Genomic DNA, 19,924 nt, shown 5'->3' with positions numbered 1-19,924 from the left:
TTCATCTATACAAAAGATTATAATATATATATATAAAACCTCTTCGAAAAACCAAAATTCAAAAAAGGCTCTTTAAATAAAATAAAAGAGGAAACGGGTATTAATCTAAATATAAATATTTTCATATAAGAAGAAGAATTATTTGGAAAAAAAATAGAAAAGAAAAAAAAAGGTAAGGTGATGTCGGGCCTAACAAGCTAGGGTAGCTCGCTTGGCCTATTTTGTTAGGGCTTGCGCGAATGAGCTTTTATTTTTTCTTGCTGCATTTGGGGTGCATGACATGTCATCCACCCCAATTTTCTTTTGAAAAAAAAAAAAACAGATGATACCTCTCTTGCTGAGGCAAACAATGCATTATCTGATCTTGTCTATATTTTAGCCATTGTAATGACTGGAAAATCAGGGCTTAAGTTTTTTTTTACCTAAAAATTCGTTTTCAACCCATTTTGACCTAAAAAGACCTACAAAATACTTTAAGACCATGATAAACCTATCCATGGCCTAAAAAAACCAAAATACCATCCAAAATACCAAAATCAACCTTAAATAAAAAATCAATTTGAACTCAAATATGTTTTTTCAAGAACTTTAAAGGTAAAAAAAAAAAAAAAAACACTTGATATGAACTCTCCTCATCAAAAGAAACAATTTAACACAAATATCATTTGTTTTGGTAGCTTAAATCGATGTAAACGACATGTTTCTCTCTTTATCGATAGAATTCAATGACCTCTCTCTCTCTCCTCTCTCAACTAGGAATTAAAAAATATTAAAAAAAAAATTATATCAAAATTAAATTTTAAAAGTATCGAGATACCAAAATTATATAATATATGTTATTTTTTAAGTTTAAAAGCTAAAGTACAATTTTTTTATATTTATGGCACGTAATCCATATTTAGCGTTTTTTTCATTTAAATTCCTTTTCTTTCAATCCAACCCATGCTTGGTGTGTGTAATTTGTTAATGATCCATCCTGACATGACATGACACGATAGATGCTACCTAGGTTCAAAATCAATGTTTTTGGTGGAGAACTTGGTTTAAATTAATATGGCTATTAATTCGCAAGCCAAAAATGGAAAGAAGAGAAATCAATATTGATAAAGCAACCTTTTTCTTTGCCTATGAAAAACTTTGCAGTTCACATGCGTAGGAATCTGTGACTTCAGTCTATCTGCCCTCATAAATGCCTAACCCACTACAATAACGGAGCCCATGCATTGTTAACAATCAATCTAGCAGTACTTTAAAATGCAGTTGTCATTGTTCACTTCCTACATTCTTGTGGAAGACAGGGTTGGCTGTGAGAAAAGTAGCTATCCTGCTTGAGGACCAGATTTCGTAAACATTGCCGCAGAAGTTGGTTGAGTTTCATTAGGTTTGCTTCTTGCTTGCACTCATATATCATTCCATTTGCATTGGATTGTTTGCTTTGATTGTGATAGTTGCCCCAAATGCCGACAAACTTAATTAAGACAAGCTGAGTATATATGTGTGTCTGTCTGTTTAAATGTTCATGCAAATAGGTCTTAAGAATTCTCGTGGTTGTAGTTGGTTTTTCTAAATGAACAAGGGGATTCTGTACTGGGATTGCCTAACTTGATTAATGGTGGTTGCTAGTGTTTGTAAGAAGGCTTGTTTGCTAACTTGTATCTTGGAACCAAGAGAGCGGATTTATATCTCTAATGGCTATCCGTCACTGCTTCGACAAAGATGTTGACCAGGTACTTCCCATTTTCTTCTCTTTTGCGCTACATTTCTTGCGATAAATGGAAAATGGAAAATGCATGAAGAAAAATACAAGAAATTGAAGATACCAACAGGCCAAAGTTTCCTTCTTGGTGCTCTTGCTAACTGTTCATCGCAATGCTCTTAATTTATGTTCATGCATATCAACAAAATGGAATGAAAAGCTTTTTCTCTAAGCTTGTACAAGGGCAGCCAAGAAATATTTAATTTCTTCATAGGATTTGTATCCTGATCTAGGTGCTGTTCGAAGGAAATTCATGTGTGAAGAAGGTGATACTGAACAGACCACACAAGTTAAACAGCCTCACCTATCACATGGTATGCTTAAATTGATTTTTCTAATTTATTTACGAATCACACTTGTACTTTTGCCCTTCGTTTTCTAGCTTCTTTTCTTCTCATAAAGGATGGCACATTTCACTAAAAGAAATCAGGAAACGGTACTCATCAGAAACACACAAGTTTCTCTCAAGCATAAAAATAAACAAAGATGACAAAACAGGGTGGTGAAATAAGTAGTGCCAGCAGATAAAAACAAGATTCAAAGCCATGGCATAAAATCTTCTGATCTAGAGGCACCAGCTTTAGCTAAAGCATCACCAACGTTGAATGCTTTTCGAAGCCGAGTGAAATATACATTATTTCTTTTTTACTTTCAATGGCAACTTTCTTTATCAATAAGCTGCTAAATGATAAAAACTAGACCATTAACTCCTGTTATTAATTTTGTTGGCAGACCTGTCAGATGATCAAGGAGTTGAAAGCTTACGAGGTTGATCCTAAAGTCAAAATTGTGATATTGAAGGTAAAAAAGTTGATTTAGGAATGTGCTGGAATTCTCAACCTCTAATTAAGTTGCACGTGGTTAGACATCAGAACATGATTCTACTCCATATGATTTATTCAGTTGTCTCTGCCGATGCCATTATCATCTAGCTCAGACATCACATTGAACTAAATCTCATGCAGGGGAATGGAAAAGCATTTTGTGCTGGTGGTGATGTCTTGGCATCATATACTTGTATGGTTGCAGGTGAAAATCATCTTCTAAGAAAATTTAAAAGTAATTGGAAAATGTTTGGTGCCGTTAATGTTTATCTCCTTGGATGAAACAGGGCATTGGAGCTATGGGACAAATTTTTACAAGAAACAAATCATGTTGGACTACTTGGTTGCAACATATGGAAAGCCTGTGGTATAGAAGTTATATGGCTCTATCATTATGCAAACCAGCAAAGCCAATAATTATCTCACATATTTCTTTACTCTTGTCATCTTCATTTGATTTTGATAAATGCAATTGGATATTTGAAGGTTGCAATTATTGATGGGATCGTGATGGGAGGAGGTGCTGGGCTATCCCTGCAGGGAACTTTCAGGATTGTCACTGAAAACACTGTATGCTTCTGCTTTGCATATTGGAAACATAGGGAGTTGATTTGTTTTAGTGATGTTTCTAAATAACTTAGTGATGGCTGCTAATAGGATAGCAATAATATAGAAAATACAAAAATTTTAATTAGCAAAAATGGTTGTAGATGTGAATCATAAACTCGTAATTTTGTTATCTAAAATTTATATATATATGGTGATTGTCTCCTTAAGAGATTTTCAAAATTTATAAACAGATCAGAAAATTCTACCTTTATTAGAAAACAACTAGAAATAAAAAAATGATAAGGAAATTAAATATAAATCCAAATTAAAACATAAATCCAAAAATACATAGGATAAATAACAAAATTGACTTAAACAGAAGCATCTGAGCTTGAAACCTGATTACGGAAGATACAACAATCCGATTAGTGACACAATGATTATTTAAATTAAGTAAAATTACTTGTAGAATTATCTGAAAAAATTTAAACTCGATCTAACAATTAAATCTTTTTTATCATCATTTTAATTAAGATGCTAACTCGTTCTAACTCTATCAAACTTCTTCTTAAACCTAAACTTATCTCAATAATCTATAAAAATACTTATAAGGTCAACATTATAGTTTTCCCATGTAAGAGTATCAAATCCTCACTCAAATACTAAAAACTTTCAGTTTGAATAATTTCTACAAGCTCGACCATATCACTTAAATAATTAAACAAAATATTTGATGGTCTTCTCTAGATGGCCAAAGACCTCCTACAAGGACTTTGTCTTATGCCAGGAACCAAGTCTCATAATATAAATACTTAATTGCCTTAAAACATACTGCTGAGGAGAAAAGAAACTTAAGGTACTGTAGAACAGTGGAATGATCACAGAAACTTGATGTTCTTTATTTTGAGATTTACTAAAAATCTTGAGGATAATCAGATGAAGAGTTTGAAGTGCAACAAATTATAATTATACTTTCATGATTCAGCGGGAGGTTTTTTTTTTTTATCATTGTTTCGGAGATTAAGTTGTTGTAGGATAATTTATCAACCTTAGCTAAATCAGATAACTCAAGGTGATGATGGAGGCAGCCTGGATAGCATAGGATGCATGTATTTGTTGAGGAAGGGCTGTCTTCTTTTCATGAATTAATGTTTCTTCAGTTGTTCAAAGAAAGCTAACTCATCGAATCTTCATATTTCGTGATGAAAAAATAAAATTCTCGTCTTTCATATATATATATATATATATATATAAAAAACGAAATGATATTAGAAGCATCTGCATGTTCATCTCATTTGTACAGTGCAGAAGTAATGGTGCTTGGTTGTTACATGAACTTACATAGGTGTTCGCTATGCCAGAGACCGCAATAGGACATTTTACTGATGTTGGGTCATCATATTTCCTTTCCAGGCTCCCTGGATTTTTTGGTAACTACCTATTTGTTACTCTATCTACTTTACTAATGTTTGGAAAGAGTTTCATGCCTTCTTATCTTCCCTCCGAGTGTACAAACTTCTGAATATTCATGAACTCCGCGTGTTTTTTGAGAAGTAAGATAAAAATTGATCAATGCATCATGGAAAAAGAAAGATTATTTTTCTTTTTCCTTTATTCGTTAGCAAGTTAATTTATCCTTGAAGATTCTGATTCAGTGCTTTATGTACTTATTCTAATTCATTAAAAATGCTATATAGGTGAATATTTGGGACTTACTGGAGCTAAGATTAGAGGAGCAGAAATGGTTGAATGTGGCCTTGCGACTCATTTTATGCTCGCAAAGGTAATGCCTCTTAGAATTGTGCTCAATTATATTTACCATTAAATGGTTACACAGAAAAGCAGTTGCCTCACAGAATATTCAGAAATCTCTTGATCTGCATCAGATATCCTCTCTAACATCAGTTTTTTTTTTGCTGCGGTGATAGTTATTTTATCGTGAATGTTCTCTTATTTACCATCAGAGGATTGCATAATTTTTTCTCTTTTTTTTTATTTTTTGTCGTAGGATGTCCGTTTGTTGGAAACTGCACTAGTTGAAGTAACTTCTACTGATACGAAAACAATTTCTGAGATCATCAGCAAATTTATGCACAAACCAAATGTTAAACAGCATGGTGCTTTTAGCAGGTAATGTTCAGGTCCCTGAAAATTTTGTGCTGCTTTTATCAATATCTACTAGTGTCTGTTAACATCCATCCTGAATTTGAATACTTAATCATTAAATAGACTGGAGATCATCAACAAATGTTTCTCGAGAACAACAGTTGAAGAAATACTGTCATCACTGGTGAGCATATCACAGAAGCACCTTTTTCTCACCTAAACTTAGTGTAGAAAGTCTCGGTTAGGAATGCCATAAGTATGATACCTGCTTGACTTGTTTTAGGAGAGTGAGGCAGGAACTGAATCAGAAAAGTGGATTCTTGATGCAATCAACTGGATGAAGTCAGCCTGTCCAACCAGCCTCAAAATTTCCCTTAGATCGGTATGAATGATTTAAGTGATTTCTGATCTTTTACTTGAGTTAATATTTTTTTTCAATTACAATCTTTAAAATCCAGAAATAACTTTTCATGTGTGGATTAGATTAGAGAGGGCCGCAAGCAAGGACTTGAGCAATGCCTCATCCAGGAATGTACTATTGTTTGCCACATTTTGAGAAGAACAGTTAGCAATGATTTTTATGAGGTAATTAATTAGAGGAATGATAAGAACATAACTTCGATAATAAGAACATAATGCGATGACTATTCGTCTCTAATCACAGGGTTTTCTTGCAGGGAATTAGGGCCATCTTACTGGACAAAGACAAGAATCCCAAGGTACATATTGTACTATGCTTGATATGTTTTCTTAAAAATCACAAACTGTAATGTAATTCACTTCTCTTGTTTTTAACAGTGGGAGCCTTCAAAGTTAGAGCTAGTGACCGATGAAATGCTGGGCCGATATTTCTCCAGAGTCGATGAAGATGACATGGAATCCCTTCAACTTCCTACCAGATCCAACTTAGTTGATACCATGAGGCCAAAACTTTGAAACTAGAAAAGCTTTAGGGGGTGATCAGGACTATCTTTCTCCATAAGCTGGTGATTGAATATAACGTTTCAAGCTGATAATAGAACAGCTCTCTCTTGTCTTATTGGATCAAGGACTTGTTCTGTTGCATCAACAATAATGAACGATGTCTTAATCAAACAATGCACTCTTGATTTCCGTTGGAGAACATTCTGTTTTTCATGCCTCCCCCCCAGTTTCGACACTTTATATTGTTGCCATGATCTTTCCTGTCTAAGCACCAAAACTTTGGACCAAAATATCATCATACTGCATTGAAACCGTGGTGTTAGACAAAGTAATATACCCTTAGAGAGGGTGAGGGCCATCTCTAGAATTTTAGAGCTCGATGGGAACATCGCACATTTAAGAAGGGAAAATGTGATGGTCTCACATCTATAATTTTGAAAATATTAGGTTAATTAACACACATTATATTTTTACATGGTATTGCTAAAAATTCTTTCTTAAAAACTTGACTAAAAAAATTATAATTTTTTTCAAAAAAACTTGTTTCTTTCTTATCGCAACATCAAGCGAAAAAATTTCTTCAATTATTTTTTTAAATTGCGTTATTTGCAAAAACTTTCAAATTACTACTGTGCTATTATTTAAAAAAAAGAAAACCATACTCAAGGCAGATTCAGAACTACTTTATCAGTGGTAGGCAATTCTTTGTACTACGTTGTCAATATGACACGTTAATTATATGTGCATGGCTGCACAAAGAAATGGACAGTCTGTTGTTTTCTGGTGGTTGCCAGTGTTTATGAATTATAGAAAGGCTCGTTTGCCGACCTGTGTTCATATGGAACAGAGAGAGTAGATCATTATTTGTATCTCAAAATTTAATGGTTATGGCCGGCCCCCGTTGCTTCGAGAAAGATGTTAATCAGGTACGTGCACTCTCCATTCTCTGTTCCCTGCTGCAAATTCCCTGCTGCAAAATTCACTCGCAATTTGAAATGCGTGATGACAGCCAAGTAAAGATTTGCATCCTCTAGCTAGGTGACATTGAACAGACCACAGAAATTAAACAGCCTCAGCGATCACACATGATGTATATATATAAATGTACTTTTTAGAACTCTTTTATTTCTTTAATTTCTGGCTAGCTTCTTGACTAGGTTGTGCTTAAGAAAATACTCTTCTGATTTTTTTATTGGAAATATTGAGAAAGATACACAGTATACATACAAAACTAATAAGTTAATTTACAAAACTAATTAAATATAAAAATAGAAACCTAAGGAAATTAACTTTAAATATCTAAACAAGAAATCAGAAAATCTCAGCACTCCTTTTCAAGTTGGTGCATAAATGTCATTCATGCACAACCTGTTTAAAAACACTACACTTGAAACTGTTTTGGTGGAATGCCAGATTATCAAATTTGATCTTTGGCAACTCCATAATTTTCTATCCAACTTCTCCTTAATGAAGAACTTGTGTATCTCTAGTGTTACGATGTGATAATTTTTTTACTCAGTCAAATACTAAGTCAAGAACATGATTGGTTTGATACATTAGTAATGAGATACTCTAGCTCAAGCAAAGTATTTCTTGGAGAAGCATTTCTTGGAGTCATATCTTCAGCTTCTAGGCGTTCATCGCTATTTCGACCCAAAATTAATTATACCACTTAAATCTAATTCACATCTTGTTTTATTGTTTGGTGCAGTTTGTGAATAATATCTACTGGAATCCAAATTTATTTAAGGAAAGTCATATTCTAGAGTCTGCACTTCCATTTGATACTCCCCCCTAAATATGAGAGCTTGGAATTTGGACTGCCAGACACACACAAAGTCAATGAGAGCTTGGAATGGATTGTGACGTCTAAATTGTTAATTTTTTATTCCGTAATTTATATAGTTTTTATGCTTTACGTACAACCTTATAAAAATAAGAGATATAGTTTACTATTTATAGAAAAATATGAAAAATCCTATAAATTAGTAAAATATATAGTTTACTATTTATAGAAAAATATGAAAAATCCTATAAATTAGTAAAATATTAATTAATTTGCCCACTAAATAATATCCATATATTAATTCAGGATAATTTTAGAAATTAACTCAACCAAGATTTTATTTGATTTTTCTAGGTCTAAAAATATAATACATGTATTAATTATATTCTAGTTCTTAATTTTTAAAATATATTTTAATCAAGTCATACTTAATTAAATCATCATAGTTTAATTTTTAACTAATGATTCTTAATGTGTATGACTCATTAGGCTCCTAATATGTTGGCCCAACTATAAATTATAATTCTAATTAAATAGAATTAAATAAATTAATTTATTATCAATTCAACAATTGATTAATTTATAGTTGAATATCAAGTGCATTGTCTAGCAACGTGTCATGATCCCCAAATATTAAAAAAAATCATTAGTAGTTTGACATAACCTTTCAGTGACCGGTTTCTCAATGTAATTAATATCCTTTCATCAATAGTGTTCTGATTTAACATTAAAGCATGAAGTATGTCTGCCATATTAAATCATATTTGTTCTCTACATAATAGTCATTGATCATTTGAATAAAATTTAAAACTCTTTTTAAATCGCATTCCATCTTGACCAATGATTTTTTAGTCAATATCATTTGAGAATAAATGAAATATTTTTTCTAATTCATCTAAGATGATGAATCTTCTCTTTGTCACTCAAGTACTTTCATATAGTTCATTTTATACTTAATGTCTGTCTTTTCGTTACCTCGATTAAGATAATATGTAACAGTATCAGAGCATAACATTCTCTATATAAGATAACTTAGTGATCTCAAGTCTAAAGATAACTTCCACAACCGTCATGTGAGCCTTTCCATAGACATATGTGATCTCTCGATATGAAATTCTCATACAGATCAGTTTAGTGTGCATGTCTTATGACAAACACCTACATATTAGTTCTATGCATCGATCGGGAACATTTTATTAACAGTGCTTTAATGCAATAAGAATCTTATAATTATAACAATTTTATAATTTCTTTTGCAAAGTTTTTTTTGTCACATAAACTTTATCTTTACTAATATAATATTATATAAATATTAAAAATAAATTAAAAAATATATATTTATATTAATATAATAATATCATGTATAACCAACCGATTTGATACATGCTACATTAAACTAACATTAAGTCCATCTGCCCTGGTAAATACTCAACCAACTACAATAAAGAAGCTCATGCATGTGCTGCTAACCAAGCTAGCAGTATTTTAAAATGCAGTGGTCATTGATCACTTCCTGCATTCTTGTGGAAGACGGCTGGCTGTGAGAAAAGTGGCTATCCTGCTCGAGTACCAGATTTCATAAACATTGTCATAGAAGTTAGTTGAGTTTCATTAGGTTTGCTTCTTGCTTGCACTCATCATTCCTTTTGCGTTGGATTGTTTACTTTGATTGTGATGGTTGCCACTTGCCCCAAATGCCTCCAACTTGATTAAGACAAGCTGAGTATATATATGCGTCTGTCTGTTTAAGTTTTCATGCAAATTGCTCTTAAGAATTCTCGTGGTTGTAGTTGGTTTTTTTAAATGAACTAGCAAATTCTGTACTGGGATTGCCTAACTTGATTAATGGTGGTTGCTAGTGTTCATAAGTGTTGTGTGGTCCCGCACCATGTGATGGGGGGACCACCACATTAATTAAGGAGGCAGCTGGCTGCCTCTTTGGTTTGAATTAAATGTCCGGCTACTGTAGATGGCAGTAGCAAAATTTGAACGAGAGAGCAGAGAAAAACCGAGAGAAAGAAAGAAGAGGAGGCAGCAGAGCAGTCTGTCTTCTTTCTTCGATTTCCAGTGCGTTCACCGTTGGATCGGGCTGAGATTTGGACAGAAGCTTCTAGACACGTTACTCTTCATTCTGAACGGTTGGATTGAAGATTGGTGGTGTGAAAGCTGGTCTTTTTGACAGAAAACGGGGCTGTCAGTGTTGTGAGCTTTTCTCTAACATTACTCTCTTTAATCTTGTTGTAATCCGAGAATAAGTTGTTCTTGATGATATATATGTTCTAGCCCTTAGTTGAATCTGAGGAAGAATTATTGTGAACCCATTATTTGTGATAGTGGAAGTTTTTAGGTGGACTCCGGTCCCGTGGTTTTTCCCGCATCGGGTTTTCCACGTAAAAATCTTGGTGTTGATTTGTGTGATTGTTACATTATATTTGTTCATTGTTTGATTCTGTTTTTTACTGCACAAAGAGGGAAAAAGGATTGGGACTTGTGAATTGTATTCCGCTGAATTGATCCGGTTAGTTGTCCCTAGTTTTCCCAACAAAGTGGTATCAGAGCATTTGGTTGTGTAGATTGAATTCTTGTGCAGTTAAAATGGAAAAGGAAGATTCGGGCATGATAAAGCTCACTTCCTCAAATTATTTTCTATGGAAAACAATGATGGAGGATCACTTATATTGCAATGATTTGGCTTTGCCGATTGATTGTAAAGGAATAAAGCCTGATGATATGGATGATGCAAAATGGAATGGACTTAATAGAAAGGCTACCGCTAATGTTAGAAAATGGGTATCTTCTAAGTCCATTAATCATATTTCTCAAGAACATGACTGCTATACAGTGTGGAAGCTGTTAGAAGAAACCTTTGCCAAGGAGAATGCACAAAACAAGGTTTTTGTAATTAGAGACCTTGTAAATTTGAAGTATAGAGATGGTGAAGATGCTTCAGTGCATATAAATGTATTCCAAGGGTTCTTGAGTCAGCTGTCATTGATGAACCTTGAGTTAGCCGATGAAATGCAAGCATTAATCCTGTTGAGTTCATTGCCGGATAGTTGGGAGACTTTAGTGGTGTCACTTAGCAATTCTACTCCGAATGGAAAGAACACTTTGAAAACAGTGAAGGATTGCATCCTCAATGAAGAGAAGAGGAGGAAAGGGACAAGCATTTCCGAGTCTCATGCACTTGTTACAGAAAGTTGAGGGAGAAGTCAAAACAGGTTCTCTCACGACAAGCAAGATAGAGAATCCAGCAATAGAAAAGGCAAATGGAAGCCAAGAGGAAGATCTCAGTCAAGGAAGGGTTTCAAGTGTTATTATTGTGACAAGCCTGGACATATGCAAAAAGATTGCAGAAAGTATAAAAGAGATAAAAAGGGTAGAGATGAAGACAAGAATGAAGAGAATGGTACAGCTGCAGTTGTGTTTGATGGTGATGTTGCCATTGTTTGTGATGATGGTTGTGTTAATCTTGCATGTCAAGATACCACCTGGGTGGCAGATTCAGCAGCTTCTTACCATGTTACACCCCGACGTGATTTTTACACATCCTACACTGCTGGTGACTTTGGTCAAGTTAGGATGGGAAATCAAGGGATGGCTAGTGTTATGGGCATTGGAGACATTTGGTTGGAAACCAATACTGGGTGCAAGTTGCTACTCAAAGATGTTAGGCATGTGCCTGATATGCGCCTACATTTGATCTCTACAGGTACTCTTGATGAAGAAGGCTACCACAATTACTTTGGAGATGGTAAATGGAAGCTCTCCAGAAATTCCCTAATTGTTGCTAAAGGGAAGAAGATGGGTCTCTACATGTCACAAGCCAAGGTGATCAAAGGGGAGGTGAATGCAATTGAAGATTGCTCTACTGATCTATGGCATAAGCGGCTTGGACATTTGAGTGAGAAAGGCCTTGGCATCCTTGCCAAGAAGAACTACCTTCCATTGAAAGGTATGAACTTGAACACATGTACTCATTGTTTAGTTGGTAAACAACATAGAGTTGCATTTCAAAGATCACCTTCACATAGAAGGTCACATGTTCTTGATTTAGTTCATACTGATGTTTGCTCTATGATTGATAAGTCTCTTGGAGGTGCATTGTACTTTGTTAGTTTTATTGATGATCACTCCAGGAAGATTTGGGCCACTTGTTTGAAATCCAAAGATCAGGTGCTTGATGTCTTTAAGGATTTCCATGCCAGAGTTGAAAGAGAAACTGGTAGAAAGCTGAAATGTGTTCGAGCAGACAATGGTGGTGAATACAGAGGTCCTTTTGAGAAGTACTGCAGGGAACAGGGTATCAAGTTGGAGAAGACAGTTCCTAAGACTCCACAACAGAATGGAGTGGCTGAGAGAATGAACAGAACCATTGTTGAAAGAATTAGATGTATGCTCTCTCATGCAAAGCTGCCTAAGTCCTTTTGGGGTGAGGCAATGAAGACTGCAGTTGCCATGATCAACCTTTCTCCATCAGTTCCTCTTGAGTTTGATGTTCCAGATAGAGTTTGGAAAGGAAAGGATGTTTCCTATGCACACTTGAGAGTGTTTGGATGCAGAGCATTTGTACATGTTCCAAGGGATGAAAGGTCTAAGCTTGACAGCAAGACAAAGCAGTGTATTTTCTTGGGCTCTGAAGATGATGAGTTTGGCTATAGGTTGTGGGATCCAAAGGAGAAGAAAATTGTGAGAAGCAGAGATGTTATCTTCTTTGAAGATCAAACCATTGAAGACTTTGAACAGAAGGAGAAAACAGAGTCTACTACTTTTATTCCATCTAATTCAAATCCAAGACCTACTCCACAGTTACCTCTGATGCCTGCTAATCATGGGGGAGATTTGCAAAATGATGATAATGGTGGTTTTCTTGTTGAGCCATTAGTTGGTGATCCTGAATCAGCTAATGATGATATTGATGTTATTCCTGAACAGGTTATGCAGGAAGCTCCAGATGAGCCACAATTGAGGAGGCCAACCAGACCTCGCCAACCTTCCACCAAATATTCTCCTCATGAGTATGTGCTAGTTACTGATGGGGGAGAGCCAGAATGCTTTGATGAAGCCATGTCACATGAGAAGAAAAGTGAGTGGTTGCAAGCAATGCAAGAAGAGATGAAATCCTTGCATGAAAACCATACCTTTGAGTTAGTGAAGCTTCCTAAAGGTAAGAGAGCACTAAAAAACAAATGGGTGTTCAGGTTGAAAATTGATAAACATTGCTCACAACCAAGGTACAAGGCAAGATTGGTTGTGAAAGGCTTCGGTCAGAAGAAGGGTATTGATTTTGAAGAAATCTTTTCACCAGTGGTCAAGATGTCTTCAATCCGAGTTGTGATTGGCTTAGCTGCTAGTTTGAATCTTGAAGTTGAGCAACTTGATGTGAAAACTGCCTTTCTCCATGGTGATTTAGATGACGAAATCTACATGGAGCAGCCTGAAGGGTTTGAAGCAAAAGGCAAAGAGCAGTTAGTTTGCAAGTTGAAAAAGAGCCTATATGGGTTAAAGCAAGCTCCAAGACAATGGTATAAGAATTTTGATTCTTTCATGGTGGATCATGGTTATGACAGGACTACTTCTGATCATTGTGTATTTATGAAAAGGTTTCCAGATGGAAACTTTATTATTCTCTTGTTGTATGTAGATGATATGTTGATTGTTGGTCATGATGCTAAGAAGATTCAGATGTTGAAGGAAGAGTTAAGCAAGTCTTTTGCAATGAAAGACTTAGGACCGGCAAAATAGATTCTTGGCATGAAGATCACACGTGACAGGAAGAAGGAGAAACTTTGGCTATCTCAAGAGAGATATGTCCAAAAGGTACTTGAGAGATTCAACATGAGCAACTCCAAACCGGTTTGTTCTCCACTTGCAAGCCACTTTAAACTAAGTTCTAAGCAGTGTCCTTCAAGTGATGAAGAAAGAGATGAGATGAAAAAGGTTCCTTATGCATCCGCAGTTGGTAGCTTGATGTATGCCATGGTTTGCACAAGGCCGGATATAGCTCATGCAGTTGGTGTGGTTAGTCGGTTCCTCTCCAATCCTGGTAAAGAACACTGGTCAGCAGTGAAATAGATACTCAGGTATCTCAAAGGTACTTCTAGTTTCAGCTTATGTTTTGGTAATGATAAACCTGTGTTGGATGGATACACAGATACAGATATGGCTGGTGATGTTGATTCTAGAAAGTCCACATCAGGATACTTGATGAAGTTTGCAGGGGGAGCAGTCTCATGGCAATCAAGGCTGCAAAAATGTGTTGCATTATCCACTACAGAGGCTGAATATATTGCTCTTACTGAAGGGGGCAAAGAGTTGTTATGGATGAAGAAGTTCCTACATGAACTTGGCCTAGTTCAAGAGAACTTTGTGTTGCACTGTGATAGTCAAAGTGCAATCCATCTCAGTAAGCATCCTACTTTTCACTCTCGATCAAAGCACATTGAGGTTAGATATCAATGGATTCGAGATGCTATGGAGATGAAGTCATTTGTTGTTGAGAAGATCCATACCGATAACAACGTGTCAGACATGATGACCAAACCTCTACCGAGAGAGAAGTTTGAGTTTTGCAGAAGGGAGGCAGGCTTGTCAGAGCCTCCTAAATTGAAGCTTACATGTTGATCGCCAGTATGACGAATTCCTCCCATGGTGCGTGAGGGGGAGATTTGTTGTGTGGTCCCGCACCATGTGATGGGGGGACCACCACATTAATTAAGGAGGCAGCTGGCTGCCTCTTTGGTTTAAATTAAATGTCCGGCTACTATAGATGGCAGTAGCAAAATTTGAACGAGAGAGCAAAGAAAAACCGAGAGAAAGAAAGAAGAGGAGGCAGCAGAGCAGTCTGTCTTCTTTCTTCGATTTCCAGTTCGTTCACCGTTGGATCGGGCTGAGATTTGGACAGCAGCGTCTAGACACGTTTCTCTTCATTCTGAACGGTTGGATTGAAGATTGGTGGTGTGGAAGCTGGTCGTTTTGACAGAAAACGGGGCTGTCAGTGTTGTGAGCTTTTCTCTAACATTACTCTCTTTAATCTTGTTGTAATCCGAGAATAAGTTGTTCTTGATGATATATATGTTGTAGCCCTTAGTTGAATCTGAGGAAGAACTATTGTGAACCCATTATTTGTGATAGTGGAAGTTTTTAGGTGGACTCCGGTCCCGTGGTTTTTCCCGCATCGGGTTTTCAACGTAAAAATCTTGGTGTTGATTTGTGTGATTGTTGCATTATATTTGTTCATTGTTTGATTCTGTTTTTTACTGCACAAAGAGGGAAAAAGGATTGGGACTTGTGAATTGTGAATTGTATTCCGCTGAATTGATCCGGTTAGTTGTCCCTAGTTTTCCCAACAATAAGAAGGCTTGTTTGCTAACTTGTATCTTGGAACCAAGAGAGCGGATTTATATCTCTAATGGCTATCCGTCACTGCTTCGACAAAGATGTTGACCAGGTACTTCCCATTTTCTTCTCTTTTGCGCTACATTTCTTGCGATAAATGGAAAATGGAAAATGCATGAAGAAAAATACAAGAAATTGAAGATACCAACAGGCCAAAGTTTCCTTCTTGGTGCTCTTGCTAACTGTTCATCGCAATGCTCTTAATTTATGTTCATGCATATCAACAAAATGGAATGAAAAGCTTTTTCTCTAAGCTTGTACAAGGGCAGCCAAGAAATATTTAATTTCTTCATAGGATTTGTATCCTGATCTAGGTGCTGTTCGAAGGAAATTCATGTGTGAAGAAGGTGATACTGAACAGACCACACAAGTTAAACAGCCTCACCTATCACATGGTATGCTTAAATTGATTTTTCTAATTTATTTACGAATCACACTTGTACTTTTGCCCTTCGTTTTCTAGCTTCTTTTCTTCTCATAAAGGATGGCACATTTCACTAAAAGAAATCAGGAAACGGTACTCATCAGAAACACACAAGTTTCTCTCAAGCATAAAAATAAACAAAGATGACAAAACAGGGTGGTGAAATAAGTAGTGCCAGCAGATAAAAACAAGATTCAAAGCCATGGCATAAAATCTTCTGATCTAGAGGCACCAGCTTTAGCTAAAGCATCACCAACGTTGAATGCTTTTCGAAGCCGAGTGAAATATACATTATTTCTTTTTTACTTTCAATGGCAACTTTCTTTATCAATAAGCTGCTAAATGATAAAAACTAGACCATTAACTCCTGTTATTAATTTTGTTGGCAGACCTGTCAGATGATCAAGGAGTTGAAAGCTTACGAGGTTGATCCTAAAGTCAAAATTGTGATATTGAAGGTAAAAAAGTTGATTTAGGAATGTGCTGGAATTCTCAACCTCTAATTAAGTTGCACGTGGTTAGACATCAGAACATGATTCTACTCCATATGATTTATTCAGTTGTCTCTGCCGATGCCATTATCATCTAGCTCAGACATCACATTGAACTAAATCTCATGCAGGGGAATGGAAAAGCATTTTGTGCTGGTGGTGATGTCTTGGCATCATATACTTGTATGGTTGCAGGTGAAAATCATCTTCTAAGAAAATTTAAAAGTAATTGGAAAATGTTTGGTGCCGTTAATGTTTATCTCCTTGGATGAAACAGGGCATTGGAGCTATGGGACAAATTTTTACAAGAAACAAATCATGTTGGACTACTTGGTTGCAACATATGGAAAGCCTGTGGTATAGAAGTTATATGGCTCTATCATTATGCAAACCAGCAAAGCCAATAATTATCTCACATATTTCTTTACTCTTGTCATCTTCATTTGATTTTGATAAATGCAATTGGATATTTGAAGGTTGCAATTATTGATGGGATCGTGATGGGAGGAGGTGCTGGGCTATCCCTGCAGGGAACTTTCAGGATTGTCACTGAAAACACTGTATGCTTCTGCTTTGCATATTGGAAACATAGGGAGTTGATTTGTTTTAGTGATGTTTCTAAATAACTTAGTGATGGCTGCTAATAGGATAGCAATAATATAGAAAATACAAAAATTTTAATTAGCAAAAATGGTTGTAGATGTGAATCATAAACTCGTAATTTTGTTATCTAAAATTTATATATATATGGTGATTGTCTCCTTAAGAGATTTTCAAAATTTATAAACAGATCAGAAAATTCTACCTTTATTAGAAAACAACTAGAAATAAAAAAATGATAAGGAAATTAAATATAAATCCAAATTAAAACATAAATCCAAAAATACATAGGATAAATAACAAAATTGACTTAAACAGAAGCATCTGAGCTTGAAACCTGATTACGGAAGATACAACAATCCGATTAGTGACACAATGATTATTTAAATTAAGTAAAATTACTTGTAGAATTATCTGAAAAAATTTAAACTCGATCTAACAATTAAATCTTTTTTATCATCATTTTAATTAAGATGCTAACTCGTTCTAACTCTATCAAACTTCTTCTTAAACCTAAACTTATCTCAATAATCTATAAAAATACTTATAAGGTCAACATTATAGTTTTCCCATGTAAGAGTATCAAATCCTCACTCAAATACTAAAAACTTTCAGTTTGAATAATTTCTACAAGCTCGACCATATCACTTAAATAATTAAACAAAATATTTGATGGTCTTCTCTAGATGGCCAAAGACCTCCTACAAGGACTTTGTCTTATGCCAGGAACCAAGTCTCATAATATAAATACTTAATTGCCTTAAAACATACTGCTGAGGAGAAAAGAAACTTAAGGTACTGTAGAACAGTGGAATGATCACAGAAACTTGATGTTCTTTATTTTGAGATTTACTAAAAATCTTGAGGATAATCAGATGAAGAGTTTGAAGTGCAACAAATTATAATTATACTTTCATGATTCAGCGGGAGGTTTTTTTTTTTTATCATTGTTTCGGAGATTAAGTTGTTGTAGGATAATTTATCAACCTTAGCTAAATCAGATAACTCAAGGTGATGATGGAGGCAGCCTGGATAGCATAGGATGCATGTATTTGTTGAGGAAGGGCTGTCTTCTTTTCATGAATTAATGTTTCTTCAGTTGTTCAAAGAAAGCTAACTCATCGAATCTTCATATTTCGTGATGAAAAAATAAAATTCTCGTCTTTCATATATATATATATATATATATATAAAAAACGAAATGATATTAGAAGCATCTGCATGTTCATCTCATTTGTACAGTGCAGAAGTAATGGTGCTTGGTTGTTACATGAACTTACATAGGTGTTCGCTATGCCAGAGACCGCAATAGGACATTTTACTGATGTTGGGTCATCATATTTCCTTTCCAGGCTCCCTGGATTTTTTGGTAACTACCTATTTGTTACTCTATCTACTTTACTAATGTTTGGAAAGAGTTTCATGCCTTCTTATCTTCCCTCCGAGTGTACAAACTTCTGAATATTCATGAACTCCGCGTGTTTTTTGAGAAGTAAGATAAAAATTGATCAATGCATCATGGAAAAAGAAAGATTATTTTTCTTTTTCCTTTATTCGTTAGCAAGTTAATTTATCCTTGAAGATTCTGATTCAGTGCTTTATGTACTTATTCTAATTCATTAAAAATGCTATATAGGTGAATATTTGGGACTTACTGGAGCTAAGATTAGAGGAGCAGAAATGGTTGAATGTGGCCTTGCGACTCATTTTATGCTCGCAAAGGTAATGCCTCTTAGAATTGTGCTCAATTATATTTACCATTAAATGGTTACACAGAAAAGCAGTTGCCTCACAGAATATTCAGAAATCTCTTGATCTGCATCAGATATCCTCTCTAACATCAGTTTTTTTTTTGCTGCGGTGATAGTTATTTTATCGTGAATGTTCTCTTATTTACCATCAGAGGATTGCATAATTTTTTCTCTTTTTTTTTTTTTTTTGTCGTAGGATGTCCGTTTGTTGGAAACTGCACTAGTTGAAGTAACTTCTACTGATACGAAAACAATTTCTGAGATCATCAGCAAATTTATGCACAAACCAAATGTTAAACAGCATGGTGCTTTTAGCAGGTAATGTTCAGGTCCCTGAAAATTTTGTGCTGCTTTTATCAATATCTACTAGTGTCTGTTAACATCCATCCTGAATTTGAATACTTAATCATTAAATAGACTGGAGATCATCAACAAATGTTTCTCGAGAACAACAGTTGAAGAAATACTGTCATCACTGGTGAGCATATCACAGAAGCACCTTTTTCTCACCTAAACTTAGTGTAGAAAGTCTCGGTTAGGAATGCCATAAGTATGATACCTGCTTGACTTGTTTTAGGAGAGTGAGGCAGGAACTGAATCAGAAAAGTGGATTCTTGATGCAATCAACTGGATGAAGTCAGCCTGTCCAACCAGCCTCAAAATTTCCCTTAGATCGGTATGAATGATTTAAGTGATTTCTGATCTTTTACTTGAGTTAATATTTTTTTTCAATTACAATCTTTAAAATCCAGAAATAACTTTTCATGTGTGGATTAGATTAGAGAGGGCCGCAAGCAAGGACTTGAGCAATGCCTCATCCAGGAATGTACTATTGTTTGCCACATTTTGAGAAGAACAGTTAGCAATGATTTTTATGAGGTAATTAATTAGAGGAATGATAAGAACATAACTTCGATAATAAGAACATAATGCGATGACTATTCGTCTCTAATCACAGGGTTTTCTTGCAGGGAATTAGGGCCATCTTACTGGACAAAGACAAGAATCCCAAGGTACATATTGTACTATGCTTGATATGTTTTCTTAAAAATCACAAACTGTAATGTAATTCACTTCTCTTGTTTTTAACAGTGGGAGCCTTCAAAGTTAGAGCTAGTGACCGATGAAATGCTGGGCCGATATTTCTCCAGAGTCGATGAAGATGACATGGAACCCCTTCAACTTCCTACCAGATCCAACTTAGTTGATACCATGAGGCCAAAACTTTGAAACTAGAAAAGCTTTAGGGGGTGATCAGGACTATCTTTCTCCATAAGCTGGTGATTGAATATAACGTTTCAAGCTGATAATAGAA

General features: G+C 35.2%; 2 protein-coding genes across 7 annotated transcripts in view; both read left to right on the top strand.

The window, feature by feature from the left end:
- Window positions 1-1,213: 1,213 nt before the first annotated feature.
- The window catches only part of LOC18107591 (3-hydroxyisobutyryl-CoA hydrolase 1), an 18,813-nt gene continuing 102 nt past the window's right edge, over window positions 1,214-19,924 (top strand). Inside the window, exons 1-15 of one of the 6 annotated variants that reach the window (XM_052449093.1) lie at window positions 1,214-1,381; window positions 1,624-1,727; window positions 1,990-2,070; window positions 2,489-2,557; window positions 2,722-2,785; window positions 16,536-16,615; window positions 16,735-16,818; window positions 18,143-18,227; window positions 18,495-18,580; window positions 18,806-18,927; window positions 19,027-19,087; window positions 19,187-19,285; window positions 19,387-19,488; window positions 19,581-19,622; window positions 19,702-19,924. The exon at window positions 19,702-19,924 is cut by the window's right edge and continues 102 nt beyond it. In XM_052449093.1, the coding sequence (XP_052305053.1) occupies window positions 1,689-1,727; window positions 1,990-2,070; window positions 2,489-2,557; window positions 2,722-2,785; window positions 16,536-16,615; window positions 16,735-16,818; window positions 18,143-18,227; window positions 18,495-18,580; window positions 18,806-18,927; window positions 19,027-19,087; window positions 19,187-19,285; window positions 19,387-19,488; window positions 19,581-19,622; window positions 19,702-19,839 (1,152 nt within the window). In that variant the 5' untranslated portion in view covers window positions 1,214-1,381; window positions 1,624-1,688 and the 3' untranslated portion in view covers window positions 19,840-19,924. Of the gene's footprint in view, window positions 1,382-1,623; window positions 1,728-1,989; window positions 2,071-2,488; window positions 2,558-2,721; window positions 2,786-2,867; window positions 2,948-3,066; window positions 3,151-4,474; window positions 4,560-4,826; window positions 4,913-5,137; window positions 5,260-5,358; window positions 5,420-5,518; window positions 5,618-5,718; window positions 5,821-5,912; window positions 5,955-6,033; window positions 6,359-16,535; window positions 16,616-16,734; window positions 16,819-18,142; window positions 18,228-18,494; window positions 18,581-18,805; window positions 18,928-19,026; window positions 19,088-19,186; window positions 19,286-19,386; window positions 19,489-19,580; window positions 19,623-19,701 lie in introns of those variants that run through there. The other 5 variants (XM_052449096.1, XM_052449097.1, XM_052449095.1 and 2 more) reach the window with 5 other exon arrangements.
- Window positions 9,465-19,924, top strand: part of LOC18107550 (3-hydroxyisobutyryl-CoA hydrolase 1) — a 23,785-nt gene continuing 13,325 nt past the window's right edge. Inside the window, exon 1 of the mRNA XM_052449091.1 lies at window positions 9,465-9,560. The gene's annotated coding sequence lies outside the window, so the exon portion shown is untranslated. The remainder of the gene's footprint in view (window positions 9,561-19,924) is intronic.

Source organism: Populus trichocarpa, chromosome 18 (assembly GCF_000002775.5).
Source record: "Populus trichocarpa isolate Nisqually-1 chromosome 18, P.trichocarpa_v4.1, whole genome shotgun sequence".
NCBI classification, from domain to species: domain Eukaryota; kingdom Viridiplantae; phylum Streptophyta; class Magnoliopsida; order Malpighiales; family Salicaceae; genus Populus; species Populus trichocarpa.
The sequence above is the reverse complement of the archived record's forward strand: the minus strand, read 5'-3'. Positions and strand labels throughout refer to the sequence as shown.